The 21,997-nt window shown below is 48.9% G+C and overlaps 1 protein-coding gene across 5 annotated transcripts in view; it reads left to right on the top strand.

Annotated features, from left to right (window-relative positions):
- Positions 1-21,997, top strand: part of LOC133368835 (PH and SEC7 domain-containing protein 4-like) — a 43,187-nt gene that overhangs the window by 9,366 nt on the left and 11,824 nt on the right. For 3 of the 5 annotated variants that reach the window (XM_061593550.1, XM_061593549.1, XM_061593553.1), the window contains exons 2-7: positions 11,459-12,616; positions 14,825-14,897; positions 17,788-18,304; positions 19,345-19,545; positions 20,106-20,186; positions 21,130-21,242. In XM_061593550.1, the coding sequence (XP_061449534.1) occupies positions 11,495-12,616; positions 14,825-14,897; positions 17,788-18,304; positions 19,345-19,545; positions 20,106-20,186; positions 21,130-21,242 (2,107 nt within the window). In that variant the 5' untranslated portion in view covers positions 11,459-11,494. Of the gene's footprint in view, positions 1-5,705; positions 5,924-6,353; positions 6,446-11,458; positions 12,617-14,824; positions 14,898-17,787; positions 18,305-19,344; positions 19,546-20,105; positions 20,187-21,129; positions 21,243-21,997 lie in introns of those variants that run through there. The other 2 variants (XM_061593551.1, XM_061593552.1) reach the window with 2 other exon arrangements.

Below are 21,997 nucleotides of genomic sequence, written 5' to 3'. Positions count from 1 at the left end.
CTTTTTTTTGTCATTGATTTTGATGTTTTTAGCAATGCACTTCCCAAATTCCTTTTCAGCATCCCTTATTGTCATCTTGCATTTATTTTGCCAGAGTCTGTGTTCCTTTTTATTCTCCTCATCCATTTTTTGAAGGAAGACTTCTTGCCTATAATACCTTCTTTGACTCTGCTTGTTAATCACACTGGTATCCTCTTGGCCTGGTGGTACCTTTCCTGATCTGCACTATACACGCCAACTTAAGGGCTCATCCAGACGACTGCAAAATGTGTGACACGCCCGCTATGTGTGTTCATTATTTTTCGGTTGTCCAAATGATGTCTCATGCTGTTACGCATTTTCGCGGGTTAAATCCGCTCCTTGCAATACCGGCAAAAATGCGATTTGCTGTTTAAAATCGGGAATCATCCGCTGTGCCTTCAGGAGTTAGGATGCAATACCGCGGACTTTACAGCTGATGGGCAGTTTTTGGGTGTTTCCCCTTGCCCCTTCTCCTCATTCCAGCCAATCACGTATCTGCACTTTTGCGCATGTGCGAGAATAAAAGCCCGGGAAAATTGAACCAATCATCGCAATGGTGGGGTGTTGGGGGGGATCTGCAACTACTGCGCAGATGCATTTTATTTTTTGCCAGCCTGCAAACTGGGCGGCCGCTCTGGGTGAGATCTGCAATGCACAGCAAGCGAGAAAGGGGGGGAGGTCGGTTTCAGCCTGCCTCGGAAAGCTTTGTCAATGTCATTGTACTTGCTGGGGGTTTTGCTTCAAATCAGAAAAGCATACATTTGTTTAAGTGTAATATGGCAAATGCAAACAAGAAAAGGGCTTCTGGTCGGTTTCAAGCCTGCTCCAGAAAGCTTTGTCAATTTCATTCTCCTGGGAAGGAAAGGGAGAATACAAACAAGGCAGGCATGAAACCGACCAGCAGCCTTTCCTTCCAAGGCGAGAACTGCTTTACAGCCATATTGTGCTTCGTTGCAAAGGGGGAGAGGAGCATACGTAATTTTTTTGCTGACCAATTGGTTGATAGGGGGAGGTTTTAGAGGAGGAGCTTGGAAAAAGCGAAAAGAATGTAGGGGTCTTACCGCTGTGTGTGCGGGTGCAAAAAAGCATGTTTTTTAATTGGGAAAGAGCGAACTAAAAGGCAAAGTGAGGACTATCAGATGACAAACTGAATATGGAAACTGTGGATTATCCCGCTCCGTTTGGATAAGCTAAGCTTCTAATACTGTGTTTTTAAACAACTCCCAAGCATTTTGGAGTGATTTGATCCTCTTGGCTTTGCCTTTCAACTTCCAGTCCCCCTCCTTTTTGGGATGTTTTCCTTTTTGAAGTAAATGTGACTGTGTTGCATTTTCTTGGAAATTGGCTATTGGCATGTATGTTTAATTTAATAGCACTATGGTCACTGCTCCCAATCAGTCAACACATCTCACACCAGGTCCCAGGCGCCACTTAAGTCCAGAGTTGCCGTCACTATCGTCAGTTCCAGGACCAACTGTTCTAGGGCTGTTGAAACTGTTTGTTGTCTCTTTAAGGGGAATGGTTTGGGTGTAACACAGAGAGGTTGGCCTGTGGTACTGTTGTCTCTCTGGACTGCTATCCTGTGCCCCAGCACTCATAATGCCTCGTTCAAGGCATACCCCGTTTAAAATTTCATCATTTTTTGGTCTTCATCCCAGGGGGGAGATTTGTTCTGAACTGGACCCCCTTTAGCTCCTGTCAGCTTTCCCCCCTCAGTCAGTTTAAGCTGCTTTGCCACCTTTTTGATTTTAAGTGCCAGCAATCTGGTTCCATCCCGGTTCAAGCGAAGCCCCATTCCTTTTGTACAGCCCTAGCTTGTCCCAAAATCTTCCCCAGTGCCTAACAAATCCAAAACCGTGTTCCCAAGACCATCGTCTTATCCATGCATTGAGACTATAGAGATGTGCCTGTTTAGTTGGCCCTGCGTGTGGAACTGGTAGCATTTTAAAGAAAGCTACCTTGGAAGTCCTGGCTTTCAGCATCCTAGCAACCTAAATTTGCTTCTAGGACCTCATGACTGCATTTCCCCATGCCATTGGTGCCAACGTGCACCATGACCATTGACTTCTCTCCAGCACTGTTTACCAAGCTACCTGCTGACGGGTGACATCCACAACCTTTGTGCACCCCCATCTCACACACCCCACTGTCTATCTTCCTAATGATTGACTATAGGATCCACCCCCGGAGAAGTATCCTCAGCATGAGAGATATCTGCTTGTCCCCCAAGGAATGGGTCTCTTCTAAGGGATCATTTCCTTCTTCCTCAGAGTGACAGTCTCCTTCCCTGAGGCCCTTGTTCTCCATGATATCATCCTGGGAGTGGGGATGTCCCTGAAGGCTTCATCCACAAACATCTCTGCCTCTCTCAGTGTCTCCAGCTCAGCCATCTTGGCCTCAAGGAAACCAGCTTGTTCCTGGAGAGCTAGGACCGCCTTGCACTAAGGGCACACCCACGACTTCTGTCCAACAGGCAGACAGTCATACATGTGATAGAAAGTGCAAAACAGTGGAAAGCCCCTACATCTCTGCTAGCTTCCTACCTGCATCATTGTTTTTGTATTTTATTGAGTTAATTTATTGAAAGCATAGGTTTTGTTCAGGTCACAAAACAGATGGGCAGAGTGGGGTGCCCTGGCCTCCTTGCCCTGCTGCCGAAATGACTCGGCTGCTTAACTCACCTTCATCCTTTCTCAGCTGGGGCCAGAGCGCTTCGTCAGTGGGGGCCCCTCCAGCTCATGCAGCAGGCTCCCTTGTTTAGGCTGTTCTACATTTATATGTGTGGCTGGTTCCTTCCACCTGCTACTGCCAGCAAGTGAGGCCAGGGAATGTAGTTTAAATTCTTGCTCCCAGTCAGTGTAGCCCCCTGGGTATGGGGAGTGAACAATGGGAAGTAAACAAAGGGAAATGATTGAGTGAAGCTGGTGGCTCAGCTGTCAACTGGGACTTAGCCTTCCTTGTACTAATGATGCTAAGAAAAGCTAACTAGCTTTTACTTAATTTTATTTGCTCTCAACAGCACACTTACAATGGTGCAAGTTCCCCTGTAGTTTAAGGTGCCTTGCACTCTAGCCTGGCAGACTAGCCTAGCCTTTCGCTGTTTTTCATCTAAACAAAAGGCTGAAACATCCAGGTGAGTCTTTTTTATTTTTACCTACAACAGCCTAACCTTTTTTAACCTTGGAAAACAGAGCTTGTTGGGTGTGTGTGTGTTTAAGGCAGGCAAAGCCTACCGTTTTCAAACTAGGCTGACGTTCCCTTTAGTGCTGAACTGTTGGTGGAATTTCTTCTTTACCCTTTCTCCATAATATCTTCAGTGGGACTAATCCCAGGAAAGCATGCATAAGATTATTATTGATCAGAGTTGTGTGTTGCCAAAGTCTCTAGGCAACTTACAAATGTACAAAATCATGATTACAACATTTAAAAATGTAAATACATCTCATAAAAACTACATCAAAGAATCAAACTCCTGCATTTTACAGGATTATACATAACAGAGAATTCCCTTTCCCAAAATAGTAAATATACTAATCCCAATAAGCAGCATTAAAACCCTCAAGTAAGAGGAGGATATAACTTGGGAAAAACCAGTCAGAAATCCATTCTGAACGCCACAAGATGCTACTTTTATGTCATAATAATGACACTTGTACAGATTTTTGACAGCTGTTCTTGGAATCCTATACCACAATAAAGAAGAAAGAATGGGCCTTTGACCTGCCTACTTAGAGAGCTAACAGGGACTGGACAGCCAAGAGCTGTGGGTCTTTCTCCTCCCTGCCGGGGAACAAAAGGGAAGGAGCTTCAGTTGCCAGAACTGCCTCATGTCGAGCATGCGTGCATGGATGTGCCCATACTAGTTCCCATTTGCATATTCAGAGGTAAATACCCCCCTCCAGCATTTAGCACATTTTGTGTGTCCAAAAACAAGTTTGTTTTATTTTGCTTCTTTAGAGACTGAATGGCAGCACCCCTTCAGTGCTGGAACTGTTTTCTAGTAAGTGCCAGACACCAACAACTGTCTTCCTCTAACCCCTGCAATATCCATTAGGGGGAAAAAAAGCAGTTCTTTGCAGGTCACGTCCTCCCTGCCCCAGAGCATCTTTTTCTGAGAAAGCGTAGCAACAATGCTCTCCCGTTATTATTAATTACATTTCAATCCTGCCCTTCCTTCCAGAAGGAGCCCAGGGCAGCAAACAAGAGATAAATCACTAAAAACATCTTATAACATCTCAAAAACAAAACATCTTAAAAATAAAACATCTTAACAACATCTCTTTTTTAAAAAAAACCTTTAAAAATCTTTAAAAGCAATTCTAGCACAGATGCAGACTGGGATAAGGTCTCTACTTAAAAGGCTTGTTGAAAGAGGAAGGTCTTCAGTAGGCACCAAAAAGATAACAGAGATGGCGCCTGTCTAATATTTAAGGGGAGGCAATTCTACAGGGTAGGTGCTGCCACACTAAGGTCCTTTTCCAATGTTGTGTAGAATGGACCTCCTGATACGATGGTATCTGCAGGAGGTCCTCACCTGTAGAGCTCAGTGATCTGCTGGGAATATAAGGGGTAAGACGATCTTTCAGGTATCCTGGTCCCAAGCTGTATAGGGCTTTATACACCAAAACTACAACCTTGAACTTGGCCCGATAGCAGTCAGTGCAATTCTTTCAGCAGTGATACCCTGCCCCAGTGAGCAGTCGTGCCACCGCATTTTGCACCAGCTGCAGCTTCCAGATCACCCTCAAGGACAACCCCATATAGAGTGCATTACAGTAACCCAGCCTGGAGGTTTCCCGTGTATGGACAACAGCGGGTCAGGCTACCTCGGTCCAGAAATGGCCACAGCTGTCTTACCAGCTGAAGCTGGTAAAAGGGAATCTTGGCCACTGAGGTCACCTGGGCCTCTAGCGAGAAAGATGGATCCAGGAGCACCCCCAGACTATGGACCTGCTCTTTCAGAGGGAGAACGATCCCATCCAAAGCAGGCAACTGACCAATTATCCAAACTCGGGAACCACCAACCCACAGAGTCTCCGTCTTGCTAGGATTCAGACTCAGTCTTTTGCAGCAGGACACTCCCTGACTCCTCATTTTGGGTGTGGGTTGTTGTGCCACTCTTGCTGGATTGGGGTTGGCATTGTCTGGAAAGGCCTGCATTTAATGCCAGGGGGAGCAGTGAGGAGAGGAGACCACAGTTGCCTTCTTGAGGAAGGTATTTGGTGAGGTGGCCGATGCAGCAGTTGGAGCCCTGCTTGATGTGAGGGCTATAGGGTGGAAAGTGTCTTTCAGGGCAAGGCTGAAATCCTGGCTGGAGTGGAGGCAACAGCAACCAGAGGCTGCTGCGCTCAGCCTGCTTTGCCAGGAGCCACGACATGACTGCCCCATCTCTCTCTCTCTCTCTCTTTCTCTGTGAGCTGCTTTCAAGGGTATGTGAGACCAGTGCTTCCTCTTGCCTCATGGGGATGCCAGAACAGCAGGGCCACTTTGGGGGTAGTTTTGATTTCACTACTGTTGTGGGCCCTCTCTTACCACAGAGAGATCCCATCACTCCGGAATGGCAGAAACTGCACTTCCCCTTTCATTCCCTCCTGCAGGCTGGATTCTGAGTGGGCCGGTTGACTGATGAGCTGCTTCCGTCTTGATGAGCTGCAGCTGCAGAGGGTTGACATCGCAGTGGAACAGCTAACTGACTTGCCCCTCAGCAGGAAATTTAGAGCGCCAGCAATGCTGCGGCTTCCCCCACAAAGAGGGTGGATGGAGTGTCCCAGGCCTGGAAAAGGGGTTGGGTAGGAGGGTGTTTTCCTCCTTTCTGAGGCCAGTGGCCCACGCACCTGCTGTGCTTAATGGATGCTGCAGTCAAGTGAATCTCCCCATGGCTTGCAGCAGACAAACAGCAAATGTAGGTTACAGAGTTTCTCTCTAGGATGTCCTTGAGCTGAGGTTGTGATGGAGAGTTTGCAGGGTGGGGACCGCAGTTACTTCCTTTGCACTTGGGATTTCTTCTACTCTTGTCATCTCTCCCCCCATTTCATAACATGAATTGTGGTTTTAAAAGGGACCCAGTGGATCATCTGGTTCAGGGTATTTGTTACCATAAGCTTGCCTTGCCCTTTTTTCCTGCCTCTGTGAAGAAATTCTTTACCTCTGCATTTAAGGGCTGTTGTATTTTTGTTTAAAATGTTTGTTTTTAATACTGTGTTTTAAATTTTTAAGTACTTAGCCCTGAAATCCAATTTTGGACAAGGTGGAATATCAATTCTTACAGTAAAATAAGTAAAATGAAGAGGAATCTGGCTTCTTTTTACAGTTTGTTTTCTGTGCTGAGAAGCACAACACATTCCTTTGGACTGGGCTGCCAGGGACCTCTGACTTTTTACGCTAGGCCAGCAGGCAGTGTCTTTCGGACGGAGGCCCAGGGCTGGTGAGTACCATCTCACCTGCTCCCTTAACCAGTTTTGCCTCCTCTAACCCAGGCTTAGGATTGTGGATGGCTGTAGTTTAGTTTCAATACCTCAGGGACAGGAGAAGCTGCCTTACGTGGAGTCAGAGCCTTGGCCCGTCTGGCTCAGAATCATCTGCACTGGCTGGGAGCAGCTCTCCGGCATGTCAGTCGGGGAGTCTCTCCCAGGAGATGCCAGCGGGGGATTGCACGTGGGACCTTCCTTCGTGATGCAAAGCAGGTGTCTGCCACTGGGCTATGATGGCCCTTCAGTTTTCATGCCAATAGCGGGAGGGGTTTGGGTCCTTGAGACATTGGTGCCTTGGGAATGGCTTTCACCAGCTGCAATGATTTGGTCTTTACCATGATGAATGGTGGTAAATTGATACAAGATGTTAGGTATGCTTTAAGTTGAATTCCTGCACTGAGCAGGGGGTTGGACTTGATGGCCTGATAGGCCCCTTCCCAGGGTAGAGAGACTGTTGTGCAGGTTCCAGTGCATCTCCACCTCTCTTTTCTGAAAATTGGGGGGGGACACGATGTTAGTCAAGTCCTGGCCCTTTTTTCTCTAAAACTCTGGTTGGATCAGCTTGAATACTTTTTTAAAAATTCAGCCTCAGAGAGATTTTGCAGCCGATTGGTAGATCAACCCATTTGTCTTCGGGTGGGCGGTCCTGAAAGGCCTGAAGTCAGCCGTGGGGGAGGTGTGGCCAGCACAGTGCAGAGTTGCTTCAAAACAGAAAAACCTTTCTGGCTGCTTTTCAAGTGGCTAGTGTGCCCACAGCCCACCTCTGCTGTTCTGTGATTCTGTGGGTGTCATTTCCCACCATGGACCTGTTGGAAGATGGGCTGATTATAAAAGTGTAATGCAGTGAAGTAATGGGTGGCGTGCAATTGGGGCAGATCAGTGTGGGCATGGAGTGCAGGCTGATGTTTGGCCAAGCGCATTTCCTTTGATCTCTGCATTTGCCTAAGGCTAAATGGCTCCTTCCTGACTTAAATAAGCGGACAGAATTTAGAAGCCTTTTCTGGCAGAGCAGATGCTGATGTGCCAGCAATGTGCATATCTTTTCACTTCCTTGATCTGAATCTGAAAATTATCCCCTTAATTCACCTTGGGAATTCCCAGCCTTAGATGAGGGAAGGGTTACGATGGGAAAATTATAGGGAATTGCTGAACCCCTGAGGCTATCCTGTTGCCAACAGCTTCCCCTACGGCATTTCCTCCTGTTAAAAGGGTGTATCAAAGGCATCTCACAGAGTAGGCATGCATGGCATTATAGCACCTCACAGCACAAACCTCTGGATGTTTACTCTGTGCTCAGTGGGGCTGGCTGATAGGTAAATGGCATAGCATTGCATTCTGGGTCTTGACTTGCAGTGGACCTGATGCCATCAAGCTGTGCTCTTTAGACAGAGGTCAGAAGCTGACTAGGGGTGCAGTCCTAGATTTGCTCATGATGCAATCCGGATCTGGCATGTCTCCTCTCTTAGTAAACCCCAATTGACCTTAAACTGGCTGAAGGAAAGCTCTGCTGGAGTAAATTAAGCCACCCTAAATTAGGCCTGTGTGAAGGACAAAATAGCAGTGGGGGATAAAGTTACACTACATCCTAACTTCATTCACTCATCCTTCCCACAGAGCCTGATGTAACTTGCACCACCCAAAATGCAAGTAAAAGTAAAATTCACTGTACAGGAGTAAGTAAGTAAAATTCACAGGAGTCAATGGAAAGGCAGGAAATGAAGGTTTACCCTGCCCCTCCCTATCCCCCCCCCCCGAACAGATGCAGTTAGGATGCAGCTCAATTTACACAGGAAATATGTTGTTGTATGTGCCCAGTAAAGATTGCTGTCCTATATTCCAGGTAAATCCTGTTGAACTCAATGTGTCTTACTTCTGAGTAGACATTATAAGATTGTACTGTACGTCTGGGACTCCTCTTTGATGGCTCATAGTAAACTCTTTTAGAAATGCTAGCCAAGTTCAGTGCTTCCCATTTGCCTGCAGGCAAGGCGTTGCATCACCCTCATTGCTTTGCTTGTTTGTGAGACTGAGTTTCCCGTGGATGTTATAACAGATCATTTCAGGGCAGGATCTGTGTCTGAGAGGAGTGTGAGAAAACTGAACTCCACCCAGATTTGCTCTGGTCCTGGGATGAGCTAAAATGATTGTGCTGGTTAGACCTGAGCTTTTTAATTTGTCCATAAGTGACCTAGACCTGTGAGCAGTGAGACAGTCACATTTGCTAATGACACTAGATTGTTCAAGATGGTTAAGTCAAAAAGAAATTCCAAGAAGCACAAAACCCTACCCCAAGAAGTTTGCTCTGCTCCCTCCCTGTTGGTTTTCCGGAGACTTCTGAAAATGATCTTGCTCCGGAGAGCCTTTGGGAGGGACTGAAGGTAGAGCCTGACACCGATTCTATGCCTTCTATGTTAAATTTTACCTTTGTAGTCCCTTTAGTAGCACTCCCTATATATATGTATGTGTGTGTATATATATATATATATTGTACGTTATGTATTTTAATTGTATTTTAGGTATTTTAATATATTGTAATGTTTATGTGATTTTTCTGTTTACAATTTTATTATGTACATGTTTGATTTTATTTTTGTAAGCCGCCCTGAGTGCCCTATTATAGGGTAGAAGGGAGGGATAGAAAGATTTTTAAATAAATAAATAAATAAACTAAGTGAATGGGCAGTAAAATGGCAAATCATAGAATCATAGAATAGTAGAGTTGGAAGGGGCCTATAAGGCCATCAAGTCGAACCTCCTGCTCAATGCAGGAATCCAAATCAAAGTATTCCTGACAGATGGCTGTCCAGCTGCCTCTTGAATGCCTCCAGTGTCGGAGAGCCCACTACCTCTCTAGGTAATTGGTTCCATTGTCGTATGGCTCTAACAGTTAGGAAGTTTTTCCTGATGTCCAGTCGAAATCTGGCTTCCTGCAACTTGAGCCCATTATTCCGTGTCCTGCACTCTGGGATGATCGAGAAGAGATCGCAGCCCTCCTCTGTGTGGCAACCTTTCATGTACTTGAAGAGTACTATCCTATCTCCTCTAAGTCTTCTCTTCTCCAGGCTAAACATGCCTAGTTCTTTCAGTCTCTCCTCATAGGGCTTTGTTTCCAGTCCCCTGATCATCCTTGTTGCCCTCCTCTGAACCTGTTCCAGTTTGTCTGTCTGTAATAATTCAATGTAAGCAAGTGTAAAGTGATGCACATTGGGACAAAAAAAATTAGATTTCATATATACACTTATGAGAACTGGCGGTGGGCTGTAGAAAGTAGGGTCCTCCAAGGATTAACTTGTTCATGAACGATCTAGAGTGGGGGGGGGCAGTGAGTTGGCCAAGTTTGCTGAGTTGTTAAAACAAAAAGGGATTGTCAAGATCTCCAAAACAACCTTTCTAAACCGAGTGAATGGGCGGTAATATGGCAAATGCAATTAAATGTAAACAAGTGTGAAGTTATGCATATTGGAGCAAAAAATCTTAATTTCACATACATGCTCATGGGGTGACTGACTAGGAATGAAGCCCTGGGGTTGCAGTGGATAGCTTGATAAAGTTGTTGACCCAGTGTGCAGCTGTTGTGAAAAAGGCAATTTCCTTGCCAGGGATCATTAGGAAAGGAACTGAACATAAAACTGCCAATATCATAATGACATTATAGAAATCTGTGGTTCAACTGCACTTGGACAACTGTGTACAGCTCTGGTTGCCACATCTGAAATATATATTGTAGAGCTGGGAAAAGTTCAGAAAAAGGCAACCAAAATGATGAAGGGGAGCAACCTCCCTACAAGCATTTGGGACTGTTTAGTTTAGCGGAAATGTGAGTAAGAGGTGACATGATAGATGTGTATAAAATCATGCATGGTGTGGAGACTGGAGAGAATGGATAGAGGAAATTTTTTGCCCTTCAAAATAATGGATCTTGGAGCCATTGAATTAAAGTGAATGTTGGAAGATTCAGGACAGGCAAAATAAAGTACTTCATTGCACAGCATATAGTTAAACGAATTTGCTCGCAGAAGATGTTATGATGACCACCAACTTGGATGGCTGTAGACAAATTCGTGGAGGATAAGGCTCTCAACAGCTATTAGCCACAATGGCTAATTCTGCCTCCAGTATTAGCGGCATATGCCTCTGAATATGCATTGCAGGGAATTGCAAGTGGGGAGAGTGTTGCTCTTTTGGGCTTCTGGTTGGTCACTGGATGTTGGACTAGACCACTTTTGTCTGAACCAGCACCCAACATTATATTCTTATGTTCCCTTCTAATGCAGAGGGCATACCAGCCCTCTTCTTCCACTCCTTTTCTGAGCAGCTTCACGAGAAGAGAACAGCTAAAAGCCATTTTAACAAGAGGGGCCTTTTTCACGTTGGGATGATGGCTGACACTCAGGTCTGCAGTTTGTCCTCTTGTGCTGTGTCCCCACATCCTTTCCATGCATGTGGCTCTCCTGGATTGCCCCAGAATGGACCTGTCTTTTTGCGATTTGTAACTGGCTATAAGGAGTAGCAGCTAGTCAGTAGCAATCTCCACCCCCCACTCTGAGTTTACAAACTGTTTTGGATTATTGACTAGTTTACACAGTGAAACTGTTTTAGACTATTGACTTATTTATTCTTGCTTGAGGCCAGAGTGATGAAGACGACAGCAGCAGAAGAGAGAATTCACATTGTGGCATTTTAGCAAGCCTTTCTCTTCCCCTTTCCTTTCTTGCTCTCTTCTTCTGCAAACGTTCCATGGCACTTGTGTCTTCAGAGAAAAACTGTGGAAGAGATTTGGGTTTATCAGGGTTACCTGCACTACATCTGTAACAGCGTTTAGCTGAACTCATTGGGTGGAAGATGCAAAAGCACCACCTGGTGAGACCTGCAGGGTCCTTCGCAGTTACTTTTCAGTCTGGCTGTTTGCAGGCAGCTTCCTGACTTTCATTTTGTTTCATTTTTAATGTTTGCTTTCTCTTTTCCAGGGTAAGCGGGAGAGGCATGGACCTTGCCTGCAGTAGATGGCATTGCTGAACGCTTTGCAAGCAAGACGAGGGCTTCGCCTCATTGGACCTTTATTGGATGTTTTCATGGTGGAAGCTGGAATGGAGCATTTTGGAACCCCCAGTCATTCAGGGGACCTAATAGATCTCCTGGCTGATTATGGAAGTGAGGAACTGAGCTGTGGAACTGCAGAGAGCTTGGGAGGGGCTTGTGACCTGCTTACATCGTCAGAAGTTCCTCAGGTGATGGACACCTTGGCTCCTCCCCCTTCCTTCATGTGCCTGGAAGACATAGATTTCTTCCAGGATAGCTTCCAGGGCACTGGCCAGAGCAGGTCTGATGCAGCCTCTGAAAACCCCTTTCCCCCATTGGCTCAGAACTGCATGGAGGGAGAATTCCCCACTGATGCGTGCTCTGCTTCAGAGTGCCTGGACTGCTTCTCTGAGGAGCTGGTGGAGCCTCAGGGAGATGTGCTTCAGCTGCCAGGAAGCCTGAGAAGTCAGAGCAAGAGCAGCAATGATGCCACCCAGGCGCTCTTTTGGGCCAGCATCCTCCAAGCTCAGATGTGTGTCCTGGATCTCCAAGGAGAGATTGACCGGCAAAAGGAGCCACTGCCAATTCCCCCCCTTAGCCTTGAGGCGGTGCCAGGGGTGCCCGTATCTAAGGACTCGGCATTCTCCCATGAGCCTTTGCCCCTGGAGAGTGATAGTGGGGAGGACCCAGATGAGTGCTCAGAGAGGTTGGGGGAGGATGAAGGCTCAGAGGAGGAGGAGGTGGAATCCTTATTTTACAACAACCCGCTGTTTCAGGAGAGTCCTTGCCCAACAAGAACCATCAGCTTTGAAAGACCAGCACTCTGGGATCATGCAAAAGAAAAGGCTTCCACAGAAGAGGAGGAAGGGATCTCTGTCAGTGGTTTGGTCTATAGGGATTGTGACGATGCCCTGTTATGCCAGACAAATGTGGCAATAAGCCCTGTGGCCACAGGCTCTCTCCCTGGGCCTGCGCCAGACCCTGTCAGTGACCTGCCGCCTGCATGCCCTTTCCAGAGCTACGTGCCTCATTTCCGCTCCTTGTCTCCCTTGATGATCACAGAAGGGGATACTGAGATTGCCTGCTCCTCAGCAGAGAAGAGAGAGGTAAGAGAGCTGCCTAATTGCCTCACCACAGATTTTTACTTGCCACATCAGGAGAGTCCTGAGCATCCAGCTCTGCCTGCTGCTCCTGCCCCACATCAGGCACTGGAACACCAGCCTCCTTGGGCCGGGCTGCAAAAAAAGGCTGCTGGCCAATGCAGGCCATAGCTGGCCTTAATAATGTCCGCCAGCTGATGAGCAATCTGTGTGCACCTTGCCTCGGGAACTTGTGGCTCAGGGCAGAGAATCTTCTTTCAATCCCCAAGGGCATCTCTAGGTCAGGCTGGGAGAGATTCCTGCCTGGAACCTTGGAGAGCCACTGCCAGTCAGTGCAGACCATTCAGAGCTACATGGACCAACATGCAGCTTTCTGTGACCTTGTGGTTGCAGAGGAAGCACTACCCCCCTCTCTCTGCGGCTCTTTGAGCTGCTATTTAGGCTACAGCATTATATGTCATTGCTGCTGCCGGTGCCGTCCCCCCATAAACCACAACTCTCCATCTTCCTCCTTACGCAGCAGAGGGCTTCCTTTCAAGTACACATGCATCAGGATGGCCCATGATGGTCAGGTGGCTCTGACACGGGTCTGGTGGAAATCAGCATCTGTGTGGGTTCTATCCCTGTTCTCAGCTGCCCACGTGCAGCCGTCCTCCTCCTGCAGGCACTTAGCGAAGATTCACTAACAGGCAAAAACCCCTTGCGGTTTAAGAATGTATCTATAGCCAGCAGATATTTCTACCAAACTTTAAAAAGCAGGGAAATTGGGCAGCTATAGTGAATGCACCAGGGGAGCAGGAGACCTGACCTCCTCTCTGAGATATTGTACTGCCCTACAAATTTTTCAAAATGCAAACACAATTTGGGTTGGTCTTTCACAGTCCAATCCACTTCCTGTGTAGCTTGGAAGAATTTGGTAACATGTACCACTGAGCATATGGTGAGTGGTGGTAACATCTGCAATCAGGACTGCATCTCCAAACATGGAGTGAGGAGGAAGGAGGGGGAGGGTAGGCTGTATCATGTGCATGCTTATTGAGTTCAATGGGATTTTCTCCCATGCCGTCATGCTTAGGATAGGTGAAACTGACATGGGGGAGGGAGGGAAGGGGGGAGGAGATTAGGTGGGTGGGCTCTGGGTAGAGTGAAAGCCCTTTTCCTTTCCAAAAGGAAAATACTGTTAACAGTATCATTTTTTCAGAGTTTCCCCCACCTTTTTATTCCACAGCAGACATGTGTAGTCTCCCATCCAAATTTAAACCAAAGCTGTCCCTGGCCATATCCACACCAGACATTTATTCCATTTTAAATAGTCATGGCTTCCCCTAAAGAATCCTGGGAAGTGTAGTTTGTGAAGGGTGCTGAGAGTTGTTATTCCCTCACAGAGCTACAATCAAAGAATTCTGTGGGAAGAGGGGCTGACTGTTAAACTATTCTGGCCACTGGAGCTCTGTCAGGGGAATAGGAATCCCCAAACAACTCTAAGCACCCTTCACTAACTACACTTCCCAGGATTCTTTGGGGAAGCCATAACTATTTAAAGTGGAATCAATGCCTGGTGTGGGTGTGCCCCTTTGATTAGCCAACCCAAACAGCTGTTAGTCTGTCTTTGAGGACACTACTGTTGGTTTTTATTGAGCATGCCTGTGTCATAGATTCCAATGTTAATTTTCTTAAATTAATTAAAATTTAGCCATGCATTTTTAACTTTTTAACTGCAGAAGATGAAGGTCAGAGTATGGGGCAAAGTCAGTAATAGGATTACAGGTACTCTGTGAATATAGCTGATTTTTAATTAATTTCAACAAATTATGAGACCACTGACAGAAAAAAGTCCAAGGGTCTGGATTATTTTACTCTTGTTTTAGACTTTGAATTCTGGATTCTCTCTGTGTTTTGTGTACCACCATGAAAACTTAGAGGGTTGTTAAGCAAGCATTTCTGAATTCAGGACTATAAGTTTTGTTAGAATTTGTTTTTAAATGAGCTTATGGGAAGCAGTAGAATAGCATGGGGGGTATTTTCAATTTAACATTGCGGAATGCAAAAAATCCTTGCTGGCTATAGCATACAGCCACTCTTGTGTCTGTATAATCCACTGTTGATGGGCCATGCCAAAGGCTTCACAGGCAGGCAGGGTCTTCTGGGGAGGTGGTGGTGGGGAACCAGGGCTGCCTCGGCTTTCTCTGATTCCCATTATGGTTTGCCTTCCAGGCCCAAGGCTGCTTCCCAGACCAGTTGGTCCACAACCCTTCCGGAAGCGTTTTGGACAGAGCAGCTCCTCCAGGTGAGTCTTGCTGTGGGAAGTAGCTTTTATGTAGGAGCATCCGGCTGTGCCACCCACATGCCACCCGGTCTCCTCCGCAAGCAAAGCAGTCTGCCCACCAGCAGTGAGGCTCCCCAGAGCAACAGAGGCCGAGGCCGCTGATGGTAAGGCTCTTTAGTGCTCCTGCAGCACCCTGTGTATTGTGTAGCTGCCTGCAAGGGGTGGGTTGGAGGTTGGGAGGCACCTTCTTGGAAGTGCTGCAAGTAAACACAATTTTTCTATTGTTACTGGGTTTGGATGTTGCTAAATCATTATCTGGTAGGTAGATTTTCAAGAGAGGGTCAGGAATTTTCAGAACATCAGACATTTCTTCTTTTAATTAAATTATAAATGACCATAAAAATACTTTCAACCTTTTTAAACAAAAGTGAAAACAAACTACATTACACATTACATATATTACTTACATGAAGAGAGGTTAGAGGAATGTGCAATTTACCATTTATCTCCTTTTCCTTTCCGCCATGCCCCACACCGCCATGCTTTGGAATTACCACCTGCCAGGGGGTTGAAGGGTCCCCTCCCTGCTGTCCTTTACTTGCCAAGTAAATGGCATAATCTGGTGCTGTTTATTTTTAATTATTATTATTGATGCTTTTTACTGGTTTAATTGGTATTAAAAATTTAAAACTGGGATAATATTTCTTTGGACTTTTTATGGAAAGTGGCACAGAAAATATAATAAATAAATTAAATGAAGTAAAGCCTGCCCCCAGCCTGCTTGCAATCAGATGAGAGATTCTGTGATCAGAGACCCTTTGGCTTAAGAGAAGATGCTGACCCTTTTCATATTCACTCATGGTGCCAAAAGCATGGAAATGATGATGAGCCAAGTGTCCACTTTAGTTTCTGTACCATGGAACCATTCAGCGTGTTCTGCAGCCTCCATCCTGTGCTCGCTTATGCTGTAGCTTTCATTTACCCACACTTGTGGGTTTTTCTTTTAGTCTTTTATCCTTGGTCCTTGTCGGCAGGCTGCAGGGTGCATGTCAGCAGTTTGCCTTCAGTGGCAGAGCCCAACCCTGTGAAGAAGCCTCCAGGGAGAGGAGTGTTTTCAGCTGGAGGCCAGAGTCCTCAGCTGGAGCGTTTTCTCCACCTGCAGAGATAGCCAACTGGGGCTGAAAGGCCAAGGCCACATTTTGGGTGCAGTTGTGAGCGAGGACAATATGTGAATACATTGTTTTGAATACATGCAAACAAATGCACTCATTATCCACGTCAGGGGTTGCCAAACTTTTTTGGGTCATCAAATGGCTCCAAAGGGGCATGGCAAACACCAAATGGCTGCTGGTGGGTATGGAACAGAGAAAGAGCTAATATCACAAAATGGTGCAGCGCCCCCAGTCAGCCACCTGCATCGACTGCTGCTGCTGCACTCACTCTCAGGGAAGAGCTGTTTGCATCTGTCCTCTGCTTGGGACACAGAAGGGACAATGGGTGCGCAGTCCTGGTATCCAGTGATATGTGGGCATGTTCAGCGTAAACTGGAACTGAGCAGGAAGAGCAAACTCTCTCGTGCTGTCATTTTTTTTTGGGGGGGGGGAGAGTACAAAGGTAAAAGTTCCAATATATGTCTACAGTAGGGGCTCACTCATACGGTGGGTTCAGTTCCAGACCCTCGCCGAAAAGCGAAAATCACTGAAAAGTGGAACACCGACAATAAAATGGCACCCAACACCCTTCTCGGAGTGCGTCATGCCGAAAAAGCAGAACACGCGCCGTATGAGTGGGGCCCTACTGTAATTGAAAACTGCCGTATTAGTGGAATGCTGAGAAGCGGAACGCCGAAAAGCAGGGCCCTACTGTACTGTTTACACAAAACACTAATATTCAAAAACTGACGTAGAACTAGAAGTGACTCAGGTCAGCAGGAGGGAGCCTGGCATTTGTGACTAAGCCTACATAGAGCTGGCTTTTGCAAGAGGTTAGCTCCGTTTAAAATTCATTTAATTAAAAATATAGAGTAAACCCATTGAAATTAATGGCCATATCTAACTTAGGCCCATTAAGTTCAATGGCTGACTCCTGAGTAGATGTTAGCTGGATGCGTCCTTGGGATCTACAACCAGAACAACAGGACAGTCCCAGGCCCAGCGGTGGGTGCGTTGGAGAGGCACATGCCCCCGTGCTTGCACCAGTCGGGAGCAGAAGGCTGGGGGCCAAGCAAATTGCTGAACTTCTGCCTCTCCCCCCCCCCCCCCGGTTTGGTGGGTGGGAGCAGGGAGGTGATGATTGAGCATGCACAAGATCTCATTCTGCAGTTGCTGGAAGCTTAGTTGCCAGAATTAAAAACTCGGCACTTGGAAGCATTTCTCAAAGGTCTACCTATGACTACTCCCTGGTCTTACTCCGGGAAAGGGGAGAGGCTGGCAAAATAGGTGCCTGGAGGAGGCTGCGTTATAAGCAAGCAGAACACAGGACGCTGTAGGACATGCTCCCCGCTTAGGTGGGGCAGGCGTGATGGTTGGGTGCCTTGACATGTGCCTTCCCTACTTTCTGGTACATGGCCAAATTGGTTCAAGAGAAGAGCTTTTAATTTTAGTATTTTAGCTTTGCATATAGTGCTGACTGGCTTGGGCGGGTGCTGTTTTGGAGAGGGGAGGGGGCTGCTCTCCAAGTCTGGTTTTGCAGGTTCCTACCACAAGTCCACCTCCCCCTTGTTTAGCCTCTGAAACTTTAAGCCATCACCAGCCAGGGGGTTCAGGTGGGCCCCTCTTGCAGCCTATGCTGTGCAGGCCCAAGACCCACAGGGAGGCATGCAGGTCATCTGGCCCCTTTCTCACACGCACCCTTCAAAGAGGGCTAGAGAGGAGGCTGTCATGTAACTAACGTGTGTCCCCCCCCCCCCCAGGTGGAAACCATGGCGTGGATCTGCAAGCACAGGAAGGGTTGCTGTTTTCTGCTGCCAGCACCTCCCTGGTGTCTGCTTTGCTGCAAGAATCTCACGAGATCTGCCCCCCGCTGAAGCCTCCATCTCCAACGGAGATCATCTGGGTGTCTTCCAGCTCCCAGGCCCTCATGGCTTCTGCTGCAGAGCAGAGTCAGTGGCAGGAGCAACACAGGCCACAAGCCCCATCCTGTGGCCACCCGTTGCCTTCCTGCGCAAGGGTGGAGGGCCCCCAAAGCACTTCCTGTCTGCAGGAGGAAGTTGCAGCGACAGATTTGCACTCAGTCTTGCTTGGTGGTGTAGGAAGGCAGCTACAGAGCTCAGCAAAGGGTCTTGAGATGGTGGAGGTGCCCATTGTGGATGGCAAAGAAGCTGTGCAGGAGGAGGAGGAGCAGGAGGAGCAGGAGGAGGAGGAGGAGGAGGAAGAAGAAGAAGAAGAAGAAGAAGAAGAAGAAGAAGAAGAAAGGCTGCCTCTCCCACAGTAAGCTTGCTCAGTTTAGTGTCTCTTGGACCTGTCAGCCTCCTTTCATCTGCTAGGCGCCCACAACATCCTCCTGGTGAGGTTAGAGGCTGGGCTGGGGCAGATGCGTCACTGTCATGTGGAGAAGGGTTCCTCTGGAGCCGTCCGGCTAGCGGACGTCTTGCAGTTTTGATGAACCTCAGTTTTTACCCAGTTACCTTGCTGCCACTTCCCCCCTGCCAGCGCCTGCCTTGTGCCTTCTGGCTCTCGGGATCTGCTTACTCAGGCTGTCTGCTCAGGACCTCCTTCTGCAAAGGAAAGGTTCCACAGTAGGGAGAAACATGTCTCAGTGGAAGCAGTGCAAGGAGTGGATCCCTCATGTGCCCTGTGCATCCCAGAGGGAAAAGTACAGAGGGGCAGCCCACAACTAGCCCCACACAGCTCTAGAGAGTGTGGCACTGCCAGGCAGGTTGGCTGGCAAGCACAGAGGTGCTTGGGCTGTCCCAGGAGCGGTCCTGCTCCAGCAGCTGGGCTTGCAAGGGCTGGTGCACCAGCAGCTGTTCTTTCAAATGGACAGGGACATCCGTCTGGATGCTGCCTTCTGATCAGTAGGCCCCTTGCGGCCCATCTGCTTCAGTGTTGTGTACGCAGATGGCAGCAGCTCTCTTGGGCCTTGGGCACAGAAGGGCCTTTCAGAGCTTCTCTCTGACCTGTGGCTTTATGCTTCCCTGTCTCAACCCTCATTTGGCTCCAAGGGCCCCATTCCCTCAAGACTGAGGGATGGTTTAGACCTGATCTTGCAGGGAAGGGATCTGATTTTATGCCTGGAGGTGGATCATTGAAGGTCTCAGCATGTCTCAGCATGAAGCACCAGTGGTACTCAGTGGGTTAAACTATGTGAACCAGCCGTCAGGCAGGGAGATGCCTCTGCCCCAGAGATAACAGAAGCCTTGTGGTGCTTCTGGGAGGCAGCTGCCTCCTTTTGCTCCTCTTGGCCCCCCGAAGAGGCTGTTTTCCTCCCTTTCCCAGTTTGCTACTGGTGCCTGGCTTTGTCTCTGCAGTGCCCCTGAAGACCCGCCCTCTGGGAAGGATGGCAACCTGGGGGAGAGTCTGCATGCCAAGAAGCCAGCAGAGACCAACGGCATTCTCCACACGGACGGTAGCACTGCTGGAGACCAGGCTGCAGCACTGAGGCTGGCAACGCGCCTGTACCACCTGGATGGGTTCAAGAGATCCCAGGTGGCTTCCTTCCTCCGGAAGAAGTAAGGGGGTCTTGGAGCGTGCTGAATGGCTCTTTCCCTTCCCTTCCCACATGCATGGAGCTGCCCGTTTGCCACCCAAACTGTTTCAGGTGGTCTGACACCCTCCCCCACAGTGTCCTCTCCAGGCTGGAAAGTAACCATATAGGCCTGTGCCAGAGTGGGCTTCCGTGTCGCAGTGAGCAGTGGCCTTTCTTGTCCTGGAGAGACCCGGCTGCTCTTCTCCTTGCCCTTCGTTGGCTGGGGGGCTTTTCGGCCGTGGGAGTGTGGATGGGTGGGTGGGTGGAAAAGAGGAGAGCAGCTCTCCAGGATCTTTAACAATAGGACAAAGGGGAATTGCCACACAAGCTGTACAGGTACCTGTTGACTTCCCCATTCCCACCCAGCTATTAGAGGTGCAGTAGAGGTGCTGCTCCCCAAGTGAGAGGCCGGCAGTGGCCGTTTTTGAGGTGCCCAGTGGGAGGATGGAAAGGTCTTCTGCGGGCCATGGTGGAGGGCTGGCTGCAGAAAGTGCATCCGTGTCACGCTGGAGGTCTGAACTTTTCCTGCGTCTTTGTCCACAGCAACACTTTCAGCCAGATGGTTGCAGAAGCCTACCTCTCCTTCTTCCATTTCAGCGGACAGACTCTGGACCAAGCCCTGAGGTAGGGTGGACAGAAGAGGCCAAGTAGGCCACCCTTGCTCCTGGGGGGATGGCAGGTGTTGGGGCCCCTCCCAGCCCATTCCAAGGTGGCGGGAGAGGGCAGGTCTGGGCTGGCGCAGGAGCGGCAGGAGAGCACCTGAGGAGCCAGTGGCCCTTCTAGTCCAGCACCCGGTTCTCAGCTGGACGCCTCTTTTGGAAGCCCCCAAGCAGGACCTGAGTGCTGCAGCACAAGGAAGGGCCAGAGGAGAAGGCCAAGGTACCGCAGGGAGCCCGGCAGATGCGGGAGGAGGTCGGTCCAGCTTCAGCAGCTGCTCCTGCACACTCTGGATCAGGGCCATGGATGAGGGGCTCCTTTGTCAGCTAAAGGCTGTGGCAGGCTTGATATATTTTGTATTCACTGATTTGCAGGCAGCCTGTCAGCCTCATAAAGGTTGCATGGCGGGTTGCAACCATGAAGATAAAAACCAAGAGCAGTCCTTTAAAAAAACAGAAGCCTGACCTGTCTAAAGATAGCATCAAGGTGGGGAGGGGGCCCCTTTTGCCACTTCTAGGCCCAGCCTGGTGTCCGGATTTGAGAGCAGCGAGGCAGGCGGGGAAGCTGATCTCTGGCTGAAGGTCCTGCTGGCCTGGCCAGGAAATCCTGGGGTGGGTCGGTCAGCAATGCCCCGCCATGATCCTCCCACCAGCTCTGGACAGGTGTAGTCTCTGTTGGCCGGACTCCATTCCACACTTGACCATCCCTTGGGAAGGGGCAGAAGTGGACCAGCCCACCCACCCTCGTGGTCTCAACTTTCTTCCGCTGTCGTCGCGGGTAGCAGCTGGAGGCAGAGGCCGGCTGAGGGGTTGCCGTTGTGGGCTGTTAGCAGAGCCTCAGCCTGGCTGCGCTGGCATCCCACGCCTGGACACCCTCCCTGCAGCTCATGCGCCTCTCCTCCTGTTGGCAGGACATTCCTGAAGGCTTTTGTGCTCACAGGGGAGACTCAGGAGCGGGAGCGGATCCTCCGGCATTTCTCCCAGCGCTATCACTGCTGCAATCCCGAGGTCTGTCTGAGCCCAGGTAAGGTGGGGGGTGAGGTGGCTTCCCACCGGCAACCCCTGACATCTCGCTGGGGTTTAAGTGACAGTCACCCCCTTTGGCAAGGTATGAGCGAGGCCTTGTCCTGTCCTGCCATTCACTTTGGGTGCAAAGCCTGCACTTCTGGACTGGGGAGGATGGATCAATGCCTGTGCGCTTGTCCGGCTTCTCTGAGGAGCCCAAGAGGCAGCAGTGCAGTGAGGGGAGAAGCCACGAAACAGGACACCCCCTCCGCCCCCGGGCAGCGTTCCTGTGCAGTCAGGATCCAGGGCAACAAAGGGTCTTCCTTCATTTACTTTTTTTACTGTTGTTCTGCCTGTCGTACTTCATTGGGCTGGTATAACCTGCAAAAGCAGGACAAAGGCCACCCCCCACATCTGCAGGCCCTTTTCCCTCCCATGCACCTAAGGGATTTGCCCTCCAGCTCACCCTTTGCCTCACAGGCACTGCAAGGAGACTCTTCTCCCCTCTCCCCCTCCCTCCTTCCCACCCTGCTGCACCTCAAGCCGTTGTATTTTGCCCTCCAGTTTAACTCAAGGTTGAAGGGCAGCTGTTGGCAATGAATGGCAAGGAGGAGGGGCTACGAGCAGTGCCCTCTCTTCCCTTTTCAGGCAATGGGCCTGCCCAATTTGCATGATTTTTTGGGGGGGCAGTCTAAGAACATGGGCCTCCTGGTTGCAGATTTCAGTAGGGATAGAAAATGCCTGTTATGCTTGTAATGCCTGCCCTCCAGGACA

Source organism: Rhineura floridana, chromosome 12 (genome assembly GCF_030035675.1).
Source record: "Rhineura floridana isolate rRhiFlo1 chromosome 12, rRhiFlo1.hap2, whole genome shotgun sequence".
Taxonomy (NCBI): Eukaryota; Metazoa; Chordata; class Lepidosauria; order Squamata; family Rhineuridae; genus Rhineura; species Rhineura floridana.
Note: the sequence above shows the minus strand (reverse complement) of the source record. Positions and strands in the feature narration are given on the sequence as shown.